The 24,104-nt window shown below is 44.6% G+C and overlaps 1 protein-coding gene across 4 annotated transcripts in view; it reads right to left on the reverse strand.

Annotated features, from left to right (window-relative positions):
- Positions 1–12,876: 12,876 nt before the first annotated feature.
- TWF1 (twinfilin actin binding protein 1) overlaps positions 12,877–24,104 on the reverse strand; it is a 75,151-nt gene continuing 63,923 nt past the window's right edge. For 3 of the 4 annotated variants that reach the window (XM_033959444.1, XM_033959443.1, XM_033959445.1), the window contains 4 exons: positions 20,248–20,373; positions 16,775–16,925; positions 15,201–15,322; positions 12,877–14,043 (listed from right to left, as the gene is read on the reverse strand). In XM_033959444.1, coding sequence (XP_033815335.1) covers positions 13,873–14,043; positions 15,201–15,322; positions 16,775–16,925; positions 20,248–20,373 — 570 coding nt within the window. In that variant the 3' untranslated portion in view covers positions 12,877–13,872. Of the gene's footprint in view, positions 14,044–14,458; positions 14,514–15,200; positions 15,323–16,774; positions 16,926–20,247; positions 20,374–24,104 lie in introns of all 4 variants that reach the window. The other variant, XM_033959446.1, reaches the window with a different exon arrangement.

The following is a 24,104-nucleotide window of genomic DNA, read 5'->3' on the forward strand; positions in this document are numbered from 1 at the left end:
GCTAACTGCCCTTTATAGAATCCAGTTTGAGGCTCACTGTTGTACTGGGCATGCAGCCAATAATTTGCACTCCAGTGGGATGATAAATAATGTTAGCATGCAGACTGAGTAAGGGATTCATAAAATATCTAGTGATAAATCAATTCTTTAGCTCATTATGTATTCATTAATGCTATAATTGATTCAGTACAATATGGGATGGTAGAGACATAGTTTGCCCTTGCAAAGGTATCAAGACTTTCCTCTGACATGAGTATTAAATAAAGTATCTTATATCATCCTGGGGTTGGAAAGGACAATGTATATTTATGTCTGGATCAAGTCTTAACCTTTTGCAAGGAGAAATCTTAAATTAATTATGTTATGGTTAGAAAGCAAATCAAGAATCGGTAGGTCATGAAATGCTGATGTTTGTAACAGCAATCAAGATTCATGAAAGAATGAAATTAAAATCTTCCAGTTTTCTTTGAGATTGTAAAATAAAAAGGGAGGCACTTAAGGTTTAACAAAGGTGATAAAAAAGCTGTTGGTGGAAAGATTATCAATTAGTATTATTTCTATCTTGGATACTTTAACAGGATGCCTTGCTTGCTAAAATTACATTTTGTATAAGAATAAAATAAGAAGGAAGGTGGCTATTAGTATAACAGTTAAAGAATGATCATGCAGCACAGTTCTATTTTTTTTTTAATTAAATAATTAAAATGTTACAAAAACAAATAACAGAAAAAGGAAAGAATAAAAACTAGAAAAATCCACATTGTTTCCTACAATCCCAAGTCAAGGTTAACATCGAAGGTTCCCATAACAAAAGAGATATGTCACAATTTATAAAGGTTCAAAGCAGGCAAAACCTTTTATCAAGTCTTAATCAACCTAGTCACATTATTTAGATAAACTCAACTCTTTATTAGTAAAAAATTCTAAGGGCTCCTTTTACAAAGGTGCGCGCTAGCCGCTACCGCCTCCTTTTAAGCAGGCAGTAGTTTTTCAGCTGGTGCACACTAACACACCTTAGTTAAAGGAGCCCTAAATGTACTGGATCCAAGAAAATATAAGAATCTGAACCCCCATGTCATCAGGGAAATTTTAAGAAAAAATCTCCCCCCCTCCCCCCACCTTCCAGAACCTTCAGCTTCAGCAGGAGGCAGGATTTATGATGTTTTTGCATTTGTCTGGAAACATCAGAAAACATCAATATACAGTACAGTAGACTCTGTTAACCGGCACCCATTTCAACCTTTTAATCTGAACCTATGCACACAGCTTTAGACTAACTTTGCAAAACTGTTAAATCTAATAACTTTATTTCTTTGAAGTATTTGTGGTAGACTCCTCCCTCCTCCTTCCCCCCCCCACACCTTTTGTCTGGAGGCAGGCTTTTTTGCAAACAGTTATAAAAAGGTGTTTTAATAGAAAATAACATTGGACATAGTTGCCTAGGCCCTCCCACCTCTGTGCTTATACTACCTATAGACCTAATTCTCATCTGCTTGGTTCTCTGCTGAATTAAAAAATTATTGTTCCACCTATCCCTGGCTTTGCTACTGATAAGTATTCTTGACTGTTGGGTTGTCTATATATCAGTCAGTCCCCATACCAACCAATCAGGATGACTTTTATTCAGTGCAAACATTGTGGTGCTTTAGTTTCAAGGTACACTATCTGGAGACTTAGGGCTCACCCCATCTGCCTTCAGCTTTCTAGAATTAAGGAGGAGCTCTGTAATCTTAAGCAGGAATTGAATGCAATCAAAGCAGCTTCCATCACTCCACAGAATCATACCAACTGTCTTCAGATTTCTGATATTAAAGAGGAGCTTTTAAATCTTAAGCAGGGGACGCCATCAAAGTAGCTTCAATCACTCCACAGAGTCATACCAAATTAAAATCACTGCCACAAAGAGTAATGCAATCAAAGAATAAATGGATCACAGGCAGACTGTAACATGCGACACAAACATCCACCCTCACAGTTGCATCTACAGAATTCTTTTGCTCCATTAGAGCATTGCAGTGCTAAAAAAAAAAAAAAAGAACTGAAATGAAACTGGACCCAGTGAAGGTAACTCATTAAGAAAAGCACCCACAAAGGAAAAGTAAGAAAGCTCAATTCAGAAAAGTATTGTTTTTCGGGGATTCCATCATCAGAGGCATTAACCTAGGAACTCAAGTCAAAGAGCCTAAAATAGTGAAGAGGATCCTTGGCTACTATGAGTACCAAACAAATACTGTTAATAATTAGGGAAGAAACTAAAGAGTGCTAAAGCTATTATCCATTTGGGAACAAATGACCTGGCCAATAACTCCCCACTTGCAGTGCAGAAAGCTTTTCAGAAGTACTGCCTACATATGGAGATGGTCACTGAATATTAGTGGCTAACTGGTCACTGGCTATGTCACCTGATGTAACTGGTTAGCACCAGTTAACTCACCAGCTAAGTGGTCAGATGGACTCAAATAGCAAGTCTATCTTTGGCTACTATAAGTTAGATGGCTAGCCAATGAATATCAGCTTAACCGGCTATGTTTGTAGCAGCCATAGTAACCCCTGGAAATTCAATGCTGATTTCCAGATAAGAATATTGGGTACAGCCCTATGGCATCCATCACAAATGCTGCCAGTAACAGGAAGTTACATCAGAGGGGGACATAACCAGAATCAGCAGCGGTGTGCAATAGTCAATGGTACCATACCTGGTTTCTGTGTGATCTTTGTGCTACCACTGACACAGGAAAACACTTGGCCCAACAAAGAGCAAACAATTTTGTAATTGAGCAAGCCAGTGGGACGACAGGTTGAGAACAACTGAGAGGGGGCAGTGGTGTTGAGTGACAAAGGCTTGGATGGTAGAGGGGGGAAGAGGGAGCGAGATCAAGAAGAGCAGCATGACTGGAAGAAAGAGATGTATAGAGATGTTGGATGGTGAGGGCAGGGAGAGACAGAAAATGATGATGGGCAAAAAGACAGGTAATCCTGGATGGCCTATGGGGAAAGAACAAGCAGAGCCAGTCTATAAATGTCAAAATGTACAGCACTGTGTATGCTTTTCAGCATTATATAAGTGATAAATAGTAGTAGAGGAGATTCTGGGTTAGAAAAATTAAATGACTAAAGGTAGAACTAAATATTTTTAGCTTAGGGTGAAATACTGTTGCTCCACTGCAATGGTTAACAAAAAAGAAAGTGGAAAATAAGGTGACATCTTTTTATTGGACTATATATAGTATGGGGCTCATAATAGAAACAGGAATATATTTAAAATCTCGCCTAAATCGGCACTTGGACGGTCAAAAAGACAAGTCATCCAAGTGCTGATAATCGAAACGGGATTTTAGACGTATCTAAAAACAGGCTTTTTCAGTGTCGCTGTACACCGAGCTGAAAGGAGCTGTTTAGGAGGAGTGGTGAGGGCGGGACATGGGCTGACCTAGACTTAGTCATACTGCAAGTATAACCAAAAGTTTAACAAGATTGCCTAGATGGAACTTGTATGTAGTGACTTAGGTGATCTAAAAACAGGTCTAAGTGCTCAGAAGGTATCCAAAGTGACCAGATAACCACTGCAGACACAAAGTACAGACCCCCACACACTCCCCCAGTGATCACTGCCTTCCCCCCCATACCATAAAAATCAGAATAAAAATGTACATTCCTGCCTCCAGAACATCAGCATCTGGCATAGGAAAGCCTAGTAGAGTTGCACAGAGGTGGCTTAAGTAGTCGGGGGGGGGGGGGAGGGGGGGGGTGTTAGTGAACCAGAGAGAGAAGGATCCAAGCCCATAAGCCACTCTAACCACTAAAACATCCTTACTCAGGTCAGTAAACTCCAGCTCTGAGTAAGGAGCTTTTTAGCTTCTCTGAAAGCTAGTAAAAAAAAATTAGTACTTAAAGGTGCTCCTTATTTTCCATTTTTATTTATTATTGGTTAGTGAGTGGAATGTTTTACTGTTTGCAGATATAAATTTTAAAAACTATATATAGAAAAAAAAAATCCAAATATTTGCCTTGGCCCCTATACTTTTCTCCTGTCTCTCTAAAGCAGGGGTGTCAAAGTCCCTCCTCGAGGGCCGGAATCTAGTCAGGTTTTCTGGATTTCCCCAATGAATATGCATTGAAAGCAGTGCATGCAAATAGATCTCATGCAGATTCATTGGGGAAATCCTGAAAACCCGACTGGATTCTGGCCCTTGAGGACCGACTTTGACACCTGTGCTCTAAAGAGAAGATGGAACTTGAGTTGTCTTTAGAACTCTGACACAAGCGGAGTAACTTGACAAAGATCTGGTTGCAGATATCCAGAAGTTGGGAAGAAAGGGGAGATGCTACTGCTGAGTGATTTTAACCTGCCGGATGTAGATTGGAAAGTTCAATCTGTGGAATCGGAAAGAAGCAGAGAGTTTGTGGATGCCTTTCAAAATGCTCTCTTCAGACAAATGGTGACAGAACCCACAAGGGAAGAAATGATGCTGGATCTGGTGCTCACAAATGGGGAAAGTATATCTAGCATCTTGAAAAGTTGGGAAATGTTGATTCTAACATACAGAATTTAGCTAAGTGAATTCTATCTGCTGAAAACAGGTTTCTAACTTGGAATCATATTCTGCTTCCTCAACGAAAGATTCGTTGAATATTCATCTTAAACTTGCATACTTACCTAATGATTGGGGAAGGTGATGGCAAAGCACTCTTCTAATAGTCTGCCAAGAAACCCGCCCTCACAAGTTGTTTGGAACTTAAGGCTCCTTTTACTAAGCTGCATTAGGGCTTTAACGCACAGAATAGCACGCGCTACATTGCCCCATGCGCTAGACCTTAACGCCAGCATTGAGCTGGCGTTAGTTCTAGCTGCATAGCGTGTGGTAATTGCCTACGTGTGCTAAAAATGCTAGCATACCTTAGTAAAAGGAGGCCTTAGTACTTCTATACAACAGCTTACTTTTTACCCCTCTTCAAACCAGCCTGTGGCAGGTACTGCTTTAAAAAACAAAAAAAAATGCTGATCAGCACAGGCTCAATATTGACTCGCAAAAGAAAGTTCAAACCTTACCCCAACAGCCTTGATTTAAGCCCCACCCCCCACATGACAGAAATAAAGTCTTAGAGAATGAAATACTAAATAAGAAGATGTTAGGTTTAGTTATTGTAGGCAACCAAAATTTGTTTGTGTAACCAGTGGTATTCATTGCACTTGTTGGTTTTGCTAGTATAAAGGCTGTCTAAAAAGTAAAAACTCAAGAAGAAAAATAAACCACTGCCCTGAGTGAAATCTAATGCTGTTTTCTCCAATACCATGAACACCACAATAATTAAATACAACTTTGCTGTCAAAATGCTTCATTTATTAACCAACACCTCAACCTGCAATACAGTACATGGAAACAATGGCTTCATGACACCTGATCTTCATCTTAATACATGGCAGCTTTGTGTTAGTGTTGTCCCAGTTTAAACCAGCAATTATCTTTGTAAAAAAATGAATTTTAACTTGAAAAAAACTGTTCTCATTATAATTCAGCATCATGGGGCTAATTCTATAACAAGCTGCCTAGTTTTAGATGGCATATCTGTGTGCACCGATATTCTAGCCATAGACAGAAGAATACAGCTGCACATAAATGAGTGACTTTCAGCTAGATTCTATTCTGTAAACCAAGGCTGCTCAAGTCCGATCCTTGAGATCTACTGGCAGGACAGGTTTTCAGGATATCCACAATGAATATGCATGAGAGAGATTTGCCTGCATTGCCTTCTTGGTATGCAAATCTCTCTCAGGAATGTTCATTGTGGATAGACTGAAAACCTGGCCTGCCAGTAGATCAAGGACCGGACTTGGGCAGCCCTGCTTGAGTGTAAACTATGAGCTGGTATTTGAGGGCACATACTTTGCGAGTGGATATTCACAAGCATGGAGTTTGGTCGGGGCCAACAGTTACAGCTATAGATTGTGAAAAAGTAGCCTCATATCATACAGTAGGTTATAATGCAGGTAAGTGCCATTTATACCAGCTGTATTGTAAGTGCGTTTGTACTTCATATGTATTTTACTTATTGTGCTATTTTATAATTTTCTTTACAGAATAGGCTCCAAAGGCAACATTGGTGCCTAAATATCAGCAAACTTATAGAATTACCTCCATTTCAGTAATGTAGCCACCCATGGGCTCAGACCCATCCAAAATTCTCACACCCTTGTTATGGCTGGTGGAGATTCTCAAGCGGCAAGAACTCCCTCTCCCATTTTTTCCAGCTTACAGCACTGTCCAAGTGCTGCACACAATGTTTCATGCATGCATAAAAATTGAGCATGGGCGGGACAACAGCCAAATATAGACAGCTGCAGGCTGGAGCAAGTGGAAGAGGGGAGGAATTCTTGCCACCAGAGGATCCATTCAGCTGGTGGGGCTTGGGGATCCTCAACAGATCAGGTACTTTTAATGCTTTGAGTTGAGTTGGCTGGGAAGGGAAGGGATGTGGAGACATGTGCCCATCCAAAATTTGAGGTCTGGCTAGATCTCTGTTCCATATGCCTTTGATTCAAATTTCAAACAAAATCTGACTAGTCCTTTGTTCTACACTGTACCTGGAGTTTCTTTTCATTTCATTATTTCCTTGGGCTACTGCAGAATTCAAACACAACACAGTTGCCATCAGGATCAAAAGAGGGAAACATAGATAAAGGACCAATATGCAAAAAAGCTCATTAACAATTACTGCATTTCCCTGCCAGGATTTCAAAAGGAATGCGTCAGTTTTAAATCCCCATAAAGTGTTCCCAACTTGTATGAAATTTCAAGACGCTGCACATCATGCATTAATTTTAGTCCTTAATTCTTAGTAACTGCAAACTTTTAATGCACTTTAGAGGAAAAGGCTCTTTATCCCTTAGGAAATTTCTTGTATGCGCAGTTTTCACCCCCCAAAAAGCACAGTTACTTACCGTAACAGGTGTTATCCAGGGACAGCAGGCAGATATTCTTTACGCATGGGTGACGTCACCGACGGAGCCCTCGGTACGGACCTTTTTACTAGAAAGTTCTAGTTGGCCGCACCGCGCGTGCGCGAGTGCCTTCCCGCCCGACGGAGGAGTGCGTGGTCCCCAGTTAGTATAAGCCAGCGAAGAAGCCAACCCGGGGAGGAGGGTGGGACGTAAGAATATCTGCCTGCTGTCCCTGGATAACACCTGTTACGGTAAGTAACTGTGCTTTATCCCAGGACAAGCAGGCAGCATATTCTTTACGCATGGGTGACCTCCAAGCTAACAAAGAGGGAGGAGGGATGGTTGGCCATTAGGAAAATAAATTCTGAAGTACAGATTGGCCGAAGTGCCCATCCCGTCTGGAGAAAGCATCCAGACAGTAGTGAGTAGTGAATGTGTGAACTGAGGACCAGGTGGCCGCCTTGCAGATTTCCTCAATGGGTGTGGAACGGAGGAAAGCAACAGAAGCGGCCATAGCTCTTACCCTGTGGGCCGTGACAGCACCGTCTAGTGACAGACCGGCCCGAGCGTAACAGAACGCGATGCAAGCTGCAAGCCAGTTGGATAGCGTCCGTTTAGAGACCGGTCGACCCAAACGATTTGGGTCGAAGGTCAGGAAGAGCTGAGGGGACAAGCGGTGAGCCCTTGTACGATCAAGATAGTAAGCCAGGGCACGCTTGCAGTCAAGACTGTGCAATGCCTGTTCTCCGGGATGTGAATGAGGTTTCGGGAAGAAAACAGGCAACACAATGGACTGGTTGAGGTGAAAAGCTGAGACCACCTTAGGAAGGAACTTTGGATGGGTGCGTAGAACCACCTTGTCATGGTGAAAAATAGTGAACGGTGGATCGGCAACCAGTGCATGAAGCTCACTAACCCTCCTGGCAGAGGTGATGGCAATGAGGAAAAGAACCTTCCATGTCAGAAATTTGAGCGAAGTTGTGGCAAGCGGCTCAAAGGGAGGTTTCATGAGGGCAGATAAAACCACATTCAGGTCCCAGACGACCGGAGGAGGTTGTAGAGGTGGTTTGATGTTGAAGAGACCCCTCATGAATCGGGAAACCAGAGGGTGAGCCGTGAGGGGTTTTCCCAGGACAGGTTCATGAAAAGCCGTGATGGCACTGAGATGGACTCTGATTGAGGTAGACTTGAGGCCTGCGTTGGACAGGGAGAGCAAGTAGTCCAGAACAGGTTCCACCGCTAAGGAGGTGGGATTGTGATGATGTCGGAGACACCAAGAGGAGAACCTGGTCCACTTCTGATGGTAGCATTGAAGGGTGGCTGGTTTCCTGGAGGCGTCTAAAACGAGACGAACAGGCTGAGACAGATTTCCTGGAGAGGTCAGCCCGAGAGAAACCAAGCTGTCAGGTGGAGTGAAGACAGATTGGGATGTAGTAGAGACTGATGCTGCTGTGTAAGTAGAGTAGGAAACACAGGTAGAGGAATGGGCTCCCTGGAGCTGAGTTGAAGCAGGAGGGAGAACCAGTGTTGACGAGGCCACCGGGGGGCTATGAGGATCATGGTGGCTCTGTCCCTGCGGAGTTTGAATAAAGTCCGCAACATCAGAGGTAGTGGAGGAAAGGCATAGAGGAACCGATCCGTCCAGTCGAGTAGGAATGCATCCGGGGCCAGACGGCGAGGAGAGAAGAGTCTGGAGCAGAACTGGGGCAGCTGATGGTTGTGAGGAGCTGCGAATAAGTCCACTTGCGGAGTGCCCCAGCGAGCAAAGATGGAGTGGAGCGTGGGAGGATCTAAAGTCCACTCGTGAGGTTGAAGGATGCGGCTGAGAGTGTCGGCCAGGGAGTTCTGTTCGCCCTGGATATAGACCGCCTTGAGGAAGAGACTGCGGGCCGTGGCCCAGGTCCAAATACGAAGAGCCTCCTGACAAAGGAGGCGAGATCCCGTGCCGCCCTGTTTGTTTATGTAGTACATGGCGACTTGGTTGTCCGTGCACAGGAGCAGAACCTGAGGACAAAGAAGGTGCTGGAAGGCCTTGAGAGCATAGAACATGGCTCGTAGTTCTAGAAAATTGATGTGATGTCGACGCTCCTATGGGGTCCAAAGACCCTGGGTGCGTAGGTCTCCCAGGTGAGCTCCCCATGCATAAGGGGAGGCATCCGTGGTGATGATCATGGAATGTGGGGGCAGATGCAACAGAAGGCCCCTGGAAAGATTTGAGGAGTTCAACCACCATTGTAGAGATCGCCGAAGAGATGATGTCACAGAGATGGGATGAGAAAGAAGATTCGAGGTCTGTGACCACTGGTCGGCTAGAGTCCATTGAGGTGTCCTGAGGTGGAGTCGTGCTAGGGGAAGCACATGCACCGTTGAGGCCATGTGTCCCAGGAGGACCATCATCTGTCGAGCTGGGATGGTTTGATGAAGGAGCACCTGATGACAGAGGTGGAGCAGAGTCCGTCGACGATCGGAGGGGAGGAATGCCCTCATTAGTGTGGTATCGAGAACTGCTCCGATGAACTGAAGGCGCTGTGTGGGAAGCAGATGCGACTTGGGGTAGTTGATCTCGAACCCCAGTAGATGGAGAAGAGAGATGGTATGTTGAGTGGCTTGTAGCACAAGAGGAGACGTAGGAGCTTTCACTAACCAATCGTCCAAGTAGGGAAACACCTGGAGGTTGTGAGACCTGAGGAAGGCCGCCGCCACAATGAGGCATTTGGTGAACACCCTGGGTGATGAAGCGAGGCCAAAAGGTAGCACCTTGTACTGATAATGGCGATGGTGCACCTGGAATCGCAGGTAGCGACGTGAAGTTGGATTGATTGGTATGTGAGTGTAGGCCTCTTTGAGGTCCAGGGAACATAGCCAGTCGTTGTGAGAGAGATGAGGGTAAAGCGTGGCAAGGGAGAGCATTCTGAACTTCTCCTTGACTAGACACTTGTTGAGGTCCCTGAGATCGAGAATGGGACGAAGGTCTCCTGTCTTTTTGGGTACCAGGAAGTAGCGGGAGTAGAATCCCTGACCCCTTTGATCTGGAGGTACTTCTTCGATGGCATTGAGAAGGAGGAGGGATTGAACCTCCCTCAGGAGGAGGGGGGTTTGAGTTGAGAGAGAAGCAGACTCGACGGGAGGATTGTCTGGCGGAAGAGTCTGGAAGTTGAGGGAGTAGCCGTGGCGGATGATGTTGAGGACCCACTGGTCCGATGTGATGACCTCCCAACGGCTGAAGAAAATGTGGAGCCTGCCTCCGATTGGCTGAGGAAGAGGCAATGAGGGTGGAAGACTGGCTAAGCCCTGGAGAGAGGAGTCAAAAGGGCTGAGAAGGTTTGGCAGGAGGAAGAGGCTTGGCAGGTTGATTAGGCTGGGCACGAGCCTGGGTGTGTTGGTGCTGGCGGGCCCGCCTAGGTTGCTGTGCAGGTGGGTTGAGCGGTCTGGCAGAGAACCTGCGTTGATATGATGTCTGCGGTCTATAAGGACGAGTAGGAGGAGTCTTTTTCTTTGGTTTAATGAGAGTATCCCATCTGGTCTCATGGGCGGAGAGCTTCTGAGTGGTGGTATCCAGGGACTCTCCGAATAGTTCATCTCCCAGACATGGGGCGTTGGCTAGACGGTCCTGATGGTTGACGTCTAGATCAGAGACCCTGAGCCAGGCCAGGCGGCGCATAGCCACAGCGATGGCAGATGCACGGGAGGAGAGCTCAAAGGAGTCATAGACAGAGCGCACCATGAACTTCCTCAGTTGAAGCAGGCTGGAGATGTGCTGCTGGAAAAGAGGGACCTTGTGCTCCGGCATGTATTTTTGCATGGAGGAGAGTTGCATTACCAGATGTTTCAGGTAGAAGGAAAAATGGAAGGAGTAGTTGTTTGCCCTATTGGCAAGCATGGCATTTTGGTAGAGCCGTTTGCCAAATTTGTCCATAGTTTTTCCTTCTCTGCCAGGAGGGGTGGAGGCATACACACTGGTGCCCTGAGTCTTTTTCAAGGTGGATTCTACCAGGAGAGACTCGTGGGGCAGTTGGGGTTTATCAAAACCTGGGATTGGTATGACCCTATAGAGACTGTCCAATTTACGGGGGGCCCCAGGGACAGTTAGCGGGTTCTCCCAATTTTTATAAAAAGTTTCCCGTAGGATATCGTGAACAGGTAACTTTAGGAACTCCTTGGGAGGTTGATCGAAATCCAGAGCCTCCAGGAAAGCTTGTGACTTTTTGGAGTCAGATTCCAATGGCAAAGACAAAGCCCCTGACAACTCCCTGAGAAATTTAGAGAAGGAAGATTGTTCAGGTTTGGAAGCGGTCTCGGGTGCGGAAGGCTCTTCGTCCGACGACGATGCATCCTCCTCGGTACCGGGGGGGGATTCTTCCCATAGGTCCGGGTCTCTGACATCGGTGGTTGCGTGTCGAGAGACCGGAGTGGACGGGTCGGCATGGTGAGTCTTAGACAAAGACTTGCCTGAGCGTACCGAGACATTTCCTGGCGATGTAGACCTGTGTCTGTCCCGATCCCGGGAAGAACGGTGCCGGTCCGGGTCTCGGGAAGACCGGTGCCGGTCCGGGTCATGGGAAGACCGGTGTCCTGCTCGGTCCCGAGGAGGATCCGTCGTCGTTAAGGCGACTGGCTCGGTATGGGAATGGAGATGCGGTGCCGAGAGAATGGGCATGGAGGAGTCCATAGGTACCAATGGAGTGGATACCGGTTGGACGGTGCGGGGCTCGGGCCGGTCTGGTACCGAGAGCAGCGGTGCCAAGATAGATGGTAAGAGCTGCTGAAGTTGTTGGTGGAGTTGCTCTTGCAACTTGTCCTGGAGGATGGCCGCAATGCGGTCATCCAGGGGAGGCACCGGAACCACTTTTTTCTTTTTTGGTTCCTTGGGTGCCGCTCTACACTCCGGCGATGAGGGTGCCGATGACGAGGCACTCACCGATATCGGAGTGGAGCGTTTCTTGGCCCGGCGTGGAGCCGAGAGGACTGGTGCCGTCCCCGAGGCGGGAGGGCGCTCAAGGGGGGAAGGCTTCTTAGCCGGCTTACCTGGCGCCGGAGGCGCCGACGTCGTCTCAGGCGGCGTCGAAGTGGTCGGTGTCGATTTCGACGGTGCCGCAGATGAAGATGTCGAATCCATAGACGGGCCGGTGCCGAAAAGTAAATTTTGTTGGATTTGACGATTCTTCAACGTGCGCTTTTTGAGAGTGGCACAGCGGGTGCAGGAGTCCGCCCGATGCTCTGGTCCCAGACACTGCAAGCACCAATTGTGTGGGTCAGTGAGGGAGATCGGGCGTGCACACCGCTGGCACTTCTTAAAACCTGGCTGCGGGGGCATGAATGGAAACACGGCCTCCGCAAAATCAAACCCCGAGGCCTGGATCGTGGCAACAGGCCCCGCCGGGGTAGGAACGAAAAAATAAAACAAAAGAAAGAATTTTTTTTTTTTTTTTTTTTTTTTGGAATTGGAAAGAAAAAAGTACCCGAAGGTGAAAAACCGAAAAAAATAACGCGAGCGGGAAGGCAAAAGGAGGATTTCAACTCTGTTGAAAAAACACACGTCTTCTTCGCTCCGCGGAAACGAAAAAACTGGGGACCACGCACTCCTCCGTCGGGCGGGAAGGCACTCGCGCACGCGCGGTGCGGCCAACTAGAACTTTCTAGTAAAAAGGTCCGTACCGAGGGCTCCGTCGGTGACGTCACCCATGCGTAAAGAATATGCTGCCTGCTTGTCCTGGGATAAATGAATATATCAAGTGAAAATAATGATGTCCAAAAATTATTAAAAAATTCACATGAAGCAAAATTTTTTTTCACCAACACACACCCCTATTGTACAATAGTACCATTATTCTTTAGGGCTCCTTTTACAAAGCCACAGTAGCAGATACAAGAACCACCGAATTGGCTGTGTTACATTTGCCAAGCAGGAATCACTACTACAGTTTTATAAAAGGGGCCCTAAGTGTATGCTGTCCTGTATTAAGCTCTGACAAAAACAAAGTGTATTTCTTTTTTTTTTTGGCCGGTTTTGCCACATGTATTAGGGTCAATGGCTGCTTCGGATTTGATTTATCATAGATTTTTCACTGTTGTATGCCTATAAAAATAATTTTCCATGCATCAGGGATCCTTTCTAGCTGGAATCTACATTTACCGCTGCCCCCCACCCCCTTTTTTTCTTTTAAAATAAAGCCACATTAGGTTTTTTTAATCACCATTTGTAAAAGCTCCCAGACTCAGAATTCCTATGAGCTGCAAATGGTGAGAAAAAACCCTCACGTGGCTTCATAAAAGGAGCCCTTAAGAGGAACTGCTGATTTAAATAGAACAAATTAATATTTAGTGTCATAGAAATGTAGTGTTATTACTTTAATTTGTAGGACTTAAATTATATACCACAAATGAATCACAAAATTAGTGTTTTCATTACATTTCAAATAAATTTCATAAATTTATAAAGGAATAGAAATAAACTAAGCAGCTGAAAAAATTCACTATAATCTTCATACAGCATTTGCCAATTTCTTCGAGTGGTTGAGTCTAGGAGGAAGAGGTGTGTTAACCTAAACATAGAAGTAGGGTTTAAATTGAAATTATTTCCTCTCCGATATAAATTAAATCCCAAGGACATTGGATTTTCCTATTTATAAACTGGGTTTAGCTATACACAGATACTCAATGTTGTGACTCTCAGCTCTGTGATTAGGATGATAAGACAAATTTACTTTTCTAAAACTAACTGAGAATATTAGGAAAGGCACTGGAATAGAGAGTAAGACAAATTGACTATGATCATAACTCTTCCAAATGGAAAAGCATGCAAGATAATATGAATCATATGACAACAGCTGTGATTTTGTATCTTTTGCATACAAAAATATGTGAAATAGATTTTAGTTTTTCAGCACTAAAGACTTGAGACTTTTTGCTCCTTCATGATAGTGATACGTTTGTTAATCATTAGGTGTTTCTGTCTCCGCAGGACCCCTTATTAGTCTTCGAATGCCTCTCTTTCCTGCAGGCCCTTTTGGTTTTGCAAAATTCTGTTTGTGTGCATGCTGCTTTGGATGAACTTCCTCATAAAGAAAATCGGCAGTCAGCTCATCTCCATTATCTATTTCAATCTGTCAAGAAAGGAGTTAAAAATGATCCATTATATTTAAAAACTATCAGCTAGCTCAGTCCCTTAAGGTGGTTTTCTGTTGGGCACTGGAAGCAGCAGCGTTACACATACGCTGCATGCAACCTGCTTTGAAGCTTTCCCTCTGACCATGCAGAAACAGAAGAGATTTCAGAGGAGGTAGGACAGGCCAGAGGGAAACATCACAGCAGGTTGCAGGCAGCATAATGTGCAACACTGCCACGTTAAGATAGACCAGTGGTAAGGGGGCAGGGGGGATTGAGGGGACAGATGCTGAACCCTGGATAGGGGTAGGGATTCAGCTACAGATCCACAAACAGAAATGGAGGGGCCACTGGTTGAAGCTGTGGCTATGGTGGTGAGCTCCAGCAGCCATGAAAAAGCTTGGTGCTACTTACCACTAAGTTTGTGTCACGGCTCATGAGGTGGAAAGAAGGGAGGGAGATAATGGACCTGAGCAAAGAGGAGAGGGAGGAAAGAAAGATGTTGGATTTAGAGGTGGGAGAGAGGGAGAAAGATCAGTCCTTTAGGGAAGGGAAGGGGGATGCGATTTGGATATATCGCCTTTCTGAGGTTACACATCAAAGCGGTTTATATATTATATACAGGTACTTATTTTGCTTCTGGAGCAATACAGGATTAAATAACTTGCCTAGAGTAACAAGGAGTTGTAGTGGGGAAAATTTAAATAAATAAAATACCTTTAATTGTGTGATTAATCACAATTATACATTTTAATTGAAATACAGCCCTTATTCATATGTATTCAAGACTATGCACATTTCTTTCATACATATCCAGAAAAATAGCCTAGTGAGACCCAGAGGCATACTTGTTAAGACACACCTAACAATCTAGTTTTTAGGGCATCTATAAATATGCACAAGATATATTCATATATATTCAAGATCATGCACATTTCTCTAGTGTGTATCCAGAAAAGCACAGCACTGGGCTGGGAAATTCTGCTGTGAGATACTGCAACTTGAACACAAATCTGGTTCACAGAGGGTTAAGGTCTGAATGTCATCTTTCAAGGGCCACTTGATTCCTAAATGTATTCGTGGTTTCAGGGGTTCATAGCTTTCTTGGAATCTCCCCAGAATGTTGGTTCCCAATAAAGGAGCAAGCAATACTTACCTTTTTAACTACCTCCAGCTGCAGTTGTTTTTCTAGACCTTCCAATAAGGGGCTCTTGCAGCTGGAGTACAACATACGTTCTCGTATACTGCAGCTGTATCCAGGCATTGAGTAAAGAAAAACTGAAAAAAGAAAGGTGAAGGAGGTGAAACTTCGCTCTGAAAAAGCTTACACATGTTCCAATGACTACAAGGAATGAGTGGGAAAGGCAACAGAATTTGTGGAGCAACCAAAAAAATTCAAGAATAGGACTAGCATAACAAGAAATAAACTGATTAAAGTTCAGATACGATGGGTTACTTTGGCAATAACTAATATATTAAAATCTGACAAGAATGATTAAGAGGTGGTAAACTTAAACCTATAGATAATGGGACAGTGGGCTACAAACAAGATGGTTCAGGCAGCGTCTGTAGCACAGAACTGGAAACAATTACCATCTTATCACTGGATGCCGAGTATAGGGAACAGCACAATAACGGGCTCATACACTGGAAACTGTGTAGCGACAGATTACAAGTATGCTGTGAGGAGGAGAGGCGCTGGTTGATTGCTTACAAGACATGCCTCTTGCAGCGAGAGGCAGATCCTGTAGGCTGTCAGAGGGCACCTCTCCTCACTGGCATCTCTCTTCCTCTCCCTGCACCTCTCCTCAGTAACCCCTACCAGTGTAGAAACAGGCTCAGGGCCTCAGTGCATGCGTGGTCGTCGATGTGATGATATCACATCACATGACATCATCGCATCAACATCCACACATGCCGCGGCATCAAGAAGTTTGTGGGACACTGGTGTAAACCCTATAATATTGCTATACCACAAAATATGACACTTGACAGAATGAAGATGATCACCTGGGACCTTACCATTCCAAATCTCAAAAAGATGCAAGGAAACCAACAATGTGATACAGGAAAAAAACACATGAATGGTGTTCTTAGTATCTGTACCTAGCAACTGTGCAATAGGAAGAAAAGACAAGAACCTCAAGTGCCAAAAGATGCAATTCAAGAACAAAAAAATGTGGGAGAAAGATACAAAAATATTTAAATTGTACTCTGTGCCTCCAGCTTGATTGCAAAGAATTTCCAAGTGCATCTTGATCTATACTACACCCTACTCCAAAAGCAAGCTCTCTGACATAATGCATGAGCTAAGATGGGCACTAGGAATGCATTTGAGAGATTTTAATCCTGTTCAGCATTCCCCTGCTTATGAGTAAGTTTTTTTCCTATCCTAACTTGGAGAAAGTATTTCCAAAGTAACAGGCAAATGGAACTTGCTAGCTACCATAAAATACAATACCATGTCTTAACTTTTCACATCTTGAGATATATTCATAGTGGTTCTATGTACTGCTTAGTGTGGGGATTTTTATGTGATGTGCCAAAGAATCCTTAATCTCGTGCAACTCAAGTGATGTGGAAGGAAGATCAGCTATTGTATACTACCATCACCATCAGTGGCTCAGGAACACTCTCTCTCTTAGAAACATGCTCCTATCTTCCTGTTCTTTAAAACTCTGTTTGCTTGATGAGAAGCTAAAAGCTGCAGAAATATAAGCCAGTTGGTACCTATGGATTCCAAATAGTCGCCTTCGTGGGAATGCTTGTAGAGGAAGAAATGATATCGTGCAGCATCATTTGGGATCCTTTTGGGCAAGTCCTTCACTTCAGTTTCTGCTGTGTTTGCCAGAACAATTCTTTCATTTTTTATATCTATTTGCTGTTAACAACAAATATTGGAGATTAATACTCAGACACATGTCATCAGCCAAATTAAAATAAAATGGTCATTCATCTTCTAGAACAGGGGTGTCATAATCAAATAAGGGGCCGAAATCTAACACACAGGCTAAGTCACGGGCCAAATTTTTAATTAAGATACTTACGGCCTCTTTTACAAAGGTGCACTAGCGGCTGCGCTGCGCTAACGGCCCCAAAGCCCATAGAGATTTAAAGGGCTTTGGGGGCTGCGCGGCTTTGTAAAAGAGGCCGTTAGTCTTAGTAGAAGTATAGGGTTACAATTAGAGAATAACACAGTGGTGGGGAGAAAAAAAAAGTGGTCGCTGCGAGTACGGGGACAAGGCCATTCACCACCCCATGGAGCAGTGAATGGCCTTTTCTCTGCAATTAAGTGAGGGAACACACATGGCCACCGATCGTGCGGTAAAGCAGCCCCCCTCCCTCTGATCGCCACCGTCCGGGCATCTCCCTCCCTCCCCCTTTGCTGGTGATTCTCCGAGTGGCACAAGCCTTTAAACAAGTCACACAGTGACTGCTTAAAACTTCTCTTCTGACGCAACCGGAAACAGGAAGTTGCATCAGAGGAGAAGTTTCAGGAAGCCGCACGCGACTTGATGAAAGACTCGGGCAGCTCGGAGACAAAAAAATTAAAATTGCCAGCGAAGATGAGAGGAAGGGAGGAGGGAGATGCCCGGACTGCGGCGATCGGGAGGGAGGGGGCTGCTGGACCACACAAAGGGCCCTGAAGGGAAGTAGAAAAAGAGAGGAGGAGGGGAGAGAAGTATATTAAACCACCAGCATCAGACACAACTCTCCTGCACCTAATTGATAATGTGTTGAGTTACAATGTTAAAAACATAATGCTATGTTAATCAGATGCTGAAGAGAAATGGTTAAGAGAGAGTGGGGCCAGAAGCTGCATGGAAATGGGTAGGAGAGAGAGAGAGGGGAATACGCTGCAAGGAAGTGGAGAGAGAGGGGGAGGGGCGGTAGGAGCAGACACATTAGTGGGTAGGAGAGAGAGGGGAGAAGATGCTGAAGGAAAGTGGGGAGGGGAGCACATACTGGATGGAAGGAGGGGATAAAGAAAAAGGGCACATGCTGGACTGGGGAGACAGATACCAGATCTGAGGAGAGGAAAGGAGAAGAGAGATGCTAAAAACCACCTGGGGGAGGGAAGGAAAAATAGAAGGGAAGAAGATAGAGATGCCAGACCATAGGGGGAGTGGAGGGAGAGATGGAAGGGATAGGTACAATAACAGAGCAGATACCATATGGAAGAGGCAGAGAGAAGGCAGACAGTGGATGGAAGGAAGAGAATGATGAGAAGATGAGGAAAGCAGAAATCAGACAACAAAGGTAGGAAAAAAAAGTCTATTTCTTTTCTTTTTGCTTTAGGGCAGTGGTTCCCAACCCTGTCCTGGAGGACCACCAGACCAGTCAGGTTTTCAGGATAGCCTTAATGAATATGCATGAGAGAGATCTGCATATAATGAAGGTGTCAGGATTTCAAATCTGCACCATGCATATTCAATAGGGCTATCCTGAAAACCCGATTGGCCTGGTGGTCCTCCAGGACAGGGTTGGGAACCACTGCTTTAGGATAAAGTAGTATATTAGTTGTATTGATAAAACATTTATAAACAAAGCCCTGCCAGCTGAAGATCTCTTCCTCTAGTTTGGTAGCCAGAACTTTGATTTATAAAATGACAATTGTACAGAATTTTGTTTCTTTTTATCATCTTGTTTTTCTTGTATTGTTCATTGCACTTACCTGTCTGGGCTATTTGCCATTCTCAATAAAAATACATTAAAAAAAAAAGTTCAGTATAAAACTATTTGAGGCTTGTGCGGATGGGATCAGATGGTTTGTGGGGACAGGGTGGAGACGGGGACTGAGCTCATAGGGATGGGATGGGGCGGGGCGGAGACGGGGCCAAATTTTTCCCCGTGTCATTCTCTAGTTACAATCTCTACAACCCCATACCGGCTCTGTGGTGTAAACAAAATAAATAAAAAAGACTTTGCCTCTCTGACAGGGTACACATTTCAAATCTGACATATTGTAATCACAAAATAGAAAATAAAATTATTTTTTCTACCTTTTGTTGTCTGATCATTATTCAAATCATGTTGATCCCAGGCTCTGGTTTCTGTTTGTCTTCTGATAACTCGCTTGCCAGGGTCTCCTGCCCATTTGTCATTTTCTTCTTTCTCAGTGCTAATCATCCATCTTCCATCTCTGTTCTCCCCTTCAGTTTCCCTTCTCTCTCCCGGTCTGGCATCTTTCCTTTTTTTCGACTCCATCTCCGCAAGCTGCAGCGATGGGACCCTCCACCATCCCCAGATCCACCATCTCTCCTTTTCTTAATTACCCTTTCATCCAGCATATCTCCCTCCCTCCCCACCACCCCAGGGTCCACCCTTTCTCTTCCCAACTACCCTCCTATCCAGTATCTATATCCCCCTTCACATCATCCCTTGTGTCCAACCTCTCTCCCTTTCTGTTCCTTCCCCACCTCCATCCCATTGTCTACCATCTCTCTCCCTCTCCTCCATTATTTCTTCCTCTCCCCCCACTCTCAGTCTGGCACATGCACGGCTCTTTGTACCCGCCTTCCCTCCCTCCTACTCTCCTTCCATGTCTGAATTTTGGAAGTCCCAAAGATCAGGGCCGCATCTGAAGGCCCTATGCCCATGTGCAAACGTTGATGCGATGACATCATATCTGCACATGCATGCATTGTATCAACATCTGCACATTTGCAAAGGTCCTCCAGACCTCTGGAAATCTGGCAACCCTATCCTTGATGAATATGCATGAGATCTATTTGCACACAATAAAGGCAGTGTATGCAAATAAGATTTCATGCTTATTCATTGGGGAAATCTTTAAAACCCAACAGGCCCGAGAACTGAATCTTGAGGCACACCAATGATAACATCCCCATCCTCAGAGTGATCTCTATGGACCACTACCCTCTGTCGCCTTTCACACAACCAGTTACTGACCCAGTCTGTCACTTTGGGGGCCCTATCCTGAGTGCACTCAGTTTATTTATTAGATGTCTTGCTGGAATACAGTCAAAGGTTTTGCTAAAATCTAAATACACTATATCTAGCACTATCTAATTCTCTGGTCACCCAGTAAAAATAAATTAATCACTGTTTATTAAATATGTTATTTTTACCATATATCTGGACATATATCTGGCCTCTCTATATTGAGATATATGTTTAACACCTTTACAACTAGCATTAAATGTATTTTGTATAGATGTTAAATTGAGTTTTTCACTTACCAGCTGAACATAGTTGAGTTTTCTCATTTTCAGATCTTCCAAAGCTTGGAATGCTTCTCTATCTATAGGGAATGCAATTCCTTGTAGTGTTTGGTGCTTGGTGTCCACGCTGATGTCTGTCTGTATCTATAAAGATATATAAACAACCTAAGAATTCAGTTAAATATTTTGGAGGGAATTTTATAACCTTGAGCTAAACTATGTTGACATTAAATAAGTATAATGGCTAAATCTGCTTTAAAGTTTAAATAAATGACCAAGACAGTATTTATTTGAAACGACTGGTACTCTACTCATTCAAGTACAAGAGTCCACAATGGATAACAATTAGCCATAAGCACATCCAGAAACACATTTTGTGAAGGACACAAGCAAAAAAATACAAACTGTCAAATAAAGTTTCAAGTTTATTAAATCGCTCAGGGTTATAGTTGTCACAGCAGTTTACAATTACAGTAATGCCTCAGAGTGAGCAAATTACAGAATTATAAAGCAGTTTGGAAGATGCACAAGAGAGTGTAGGAACTCTATTAAATATCAGGAAAGTCAGGAATCAGAGTGAGAGAAGATGCGGTAGGAGGGGGTGGGCGATCATCAATCTCGGTAAGCATCATGAAAAAGAAAGGTCTTGAGCGAATTATGGAAATCTACAAACGGTTGAAGGGATTTCCAGGGAGTTCCAGAGCGAACAGCCAACAATTTTACAAGGGGTGGAGTCAAGACATATTTGGTGAAGGGGCTCTTTTACTGAAACTTAGCATGTACCAAGTGCCATTTGACCCTTTAGGTGTAAAATAAAATACAAGGCATATGGCATGAGCTAATTCTGTTAGTGTCTGGTAATCTTTATAAAAAGAGTCCGAAGTTACTACTACTACAATTATTTCTAGAGTGCTATCAGATGTACACAGCGTTGTAAAGAGTCACGAAGGAGACTGTCCCTGTTCAAATGAGCTTACAATCCAATCAATCAAGACAAACAGGATGCTAGGGTTGGGGTTAAGGTTAAGGTTAGTGGGGCATGGTTAAACTGCTGGCTGGGGTGATAAGAGGGCAGTGGGGAGTAGGGTCATGAGTTGAAGGCAATCTGAAAAAGGTGGGTTTTGAACAAGGGAAGGGGCGTGACTCACAGACTCAGGTAGTTTATTCCAGGCATACGGGGCTGTGAGATGAAAGGAACGAAGTCTGACATTGGCAGTGGAGGAGAAGAGTACAGATAAAAGCAACTTATCTGAGGAACTGAGTTCTTGGGTAGACATATAAGGAGAGACAATGAGAGATACTGAAGAGCTGCAGAATGAACACACTTATAGGTTAGTAATAGGGAATTTAAACTGTATGTGAAGGCGGATAGGGAGCCAGTGAAATGATTTGAGGAGAAGGGTAACGTTAGTGTACCGAGGATGGCAAAAGATAATTTGTGCAGTAGAGTTTGCACAGATTGCAGGGGGAGAGGTGGTTCAGCGGGAGACCTGTAAGCGTGAGGTTATACCTTATAACCTCACGCTTAGACTACAGAAATACCTTTATGAATGGACTAAAACTAGCGCTTTACATGACCATTTTGGCTTCCTTTTCTTCTGTGGAGACCATTGTCCTATCCCATTTTTTGTTTGGTTCTTCTTGAAACCTTTAGCAATAACAACTCTCAAGATCTTAATGTGTAATGTACTGTCTCATAGCTATCACTTCAACTAGGAGAGTTAATGAGCTTCAGGCAGTAGTGCAGGCCTTACGATCTTTATCCGACTTCATTTTTCTATTGTTTCTATGTTAACTCCATCAGCACAGAGGCCTAGATTCACTAAATTCACCTTTCTGATCCGATCCATGGGCGATCCGTGGCCGAGTCTTGCCGGGCGACCGATTCACTGAAGAGTCCCCATGCAAATGATCTGATTGGACACACGCCCACAAGCGATCCCATGGATCACTGCAGAGTGATCCAGATGCATGATCAAAATTTCTTCTGTGTGTTTGCAGTATGTTTTGTTTGTTTGTCTTGACTAGCTTGTAAGCTCTAGGAAGTGAGGACTATCCAAGATGAGTAGTTTACTAACTGTATGGGTGCAAAGTATGCACTTACTTTCAGTCCACAGGCTTTTGCAAGCTCTTCAAAAATAAAAATACACTGGAACCTCGGTTTGCGAGTAACCCAGGTTTGCGAGTGTTTTGCAAGACGAGCAAAACACTCAGCAAACTTTTGACTCGCAAACCGAGCACTGCCCAAATAAACGAGCACTTACAGTCCAGGAAGCGCCGCTTTGGGGGATTCCTCTTCCGTCTTCCGGCCAGCCTTCCATGTCGGGTGCCTTCCGCAGGTTGGAGGACCTCTGTCTGGGCCTGTGTGGCTGGTTGCCGTCCCGCCTGCGCGTTGCATGTGATACGCACAGCGTCAATCATCAGCGTTGTGCGTGTCGTGCGCGGCGTGCGGGTGGGCAGCGCTCGGCTACGTGGACTTGGGTGGGGGCTCTCCAGCTTGCGGGGGCAACCGACGTGGAGGGCTGGCCGGCGGATGGAGGAGGCATCCCTCTGAAGCGGCACTGCGGGGTTCTCCGGCGGCTGGCAGACATTTGAGGCATCCCCCGAAGCGGCACTGTGGGGTTCTTCTTTGGATGGCGGACGGAGGAGACGGCGCTGCAGCACCCAGCACCCAACAAGTACAGACCCTGGATTCTGGAACGAATCTTCGGTGTTGCCACTATTTTATATGGGGAACTTTGCTTTGATAAACAAGCATTTTGGATTATGAGCATGCTCCTGGAACGGATTATGCTCGTAATCCAAGGTACCACTGTACATAGAAATGTACCCACCTGGTCACTTTCTCAGGGTTAAAATACATGCAAGTAGTTTCTAGCCCTGTATCAAGAACACCTTCCCCTAATGTAAATAATAATATTTGCTTATTTCTACACCTACAATATACAAGGTTAACAATGTTTATAAAATCCCATTTCCATTTGCTAATGTACAGTTTTACCCATGGAAATGGCTTCTAAAATCCCTCTTTCTATGCCTCTTTTCAGCACTAAGAACATCTGGTATATGCTATACCAGTGTTCTTCAACCTTTTGACACCTATGGATCGGCGGAAATAAAATAATTATTTTGTGGACCGGCACCGGTCCGTAGACCAGCAGTTGAAGAACACTGGGTGAAGTCGTGCCCATCTCCACCCAATCTCTGCCCCAGACCCTGCCCCCATAATAGTACTAATTGTAACACCATTTTTTCCATCCATTTTTCATATATACACACACATACAATATAATCGTATTAACAACACATAATGGTTAACCACAAAATTAAAATACACAAAGCACACTGTATGCTTTTCAACATTCATTCCTACCAAAAAAACAGATAACCCCATGCAAAAGCAGGACCAAAAACTAAAAATACTAATATTCACAAACAAACCCTAAGATGCAAAACTCTGCAAGCAGTACAATCCCCAGAGAAAAACAAACAAATGCATTTCTTCCTGGACAGACAATTAGGGCAGATGTAAAATCACTAAATAAAAAAAAATAAAAGCATTTCCCCTACCGTTGTTGCCTCTCTCCCTCCATGTGCCTTGCCTTCTGGCCTGCCCCCCCATGTTAGCTTCAGGCCAGTCCACGGTGTGATCAACGCAGGGTCTTTGAGCCGGCTCCCTAAGTGCTTCATTGCACAAAGCTGTAGGTAGTGGCTCCTCACGCGCCTCACCTGGAAGCCTTCTCTCTGACGTTGCGACGTCAGAGAGAAGGCTTCCGGGTCAGGCACAGGCCGCAGGTAGGAGCCTTTTCCCACGGCTTTGTGCACTGGAGCACTGAGGGAGCCGGCCCAAAGACGCCACATTGATCGGACCGAGG

Source organism: Geotrypetes seraphini, chromosome 9 (genome assembly GCF_902459505.1).
Source record: "Geotrypetes seraphini chromosome 9, aGeoSer1.1, whole genome shotgun sequence".
NCBI lineage: Eukaryota > Metazoa > Chordata > Amphibia > Gymnophiona > Dermophiidae > Geotrypetes > Geotrypetes seraphini.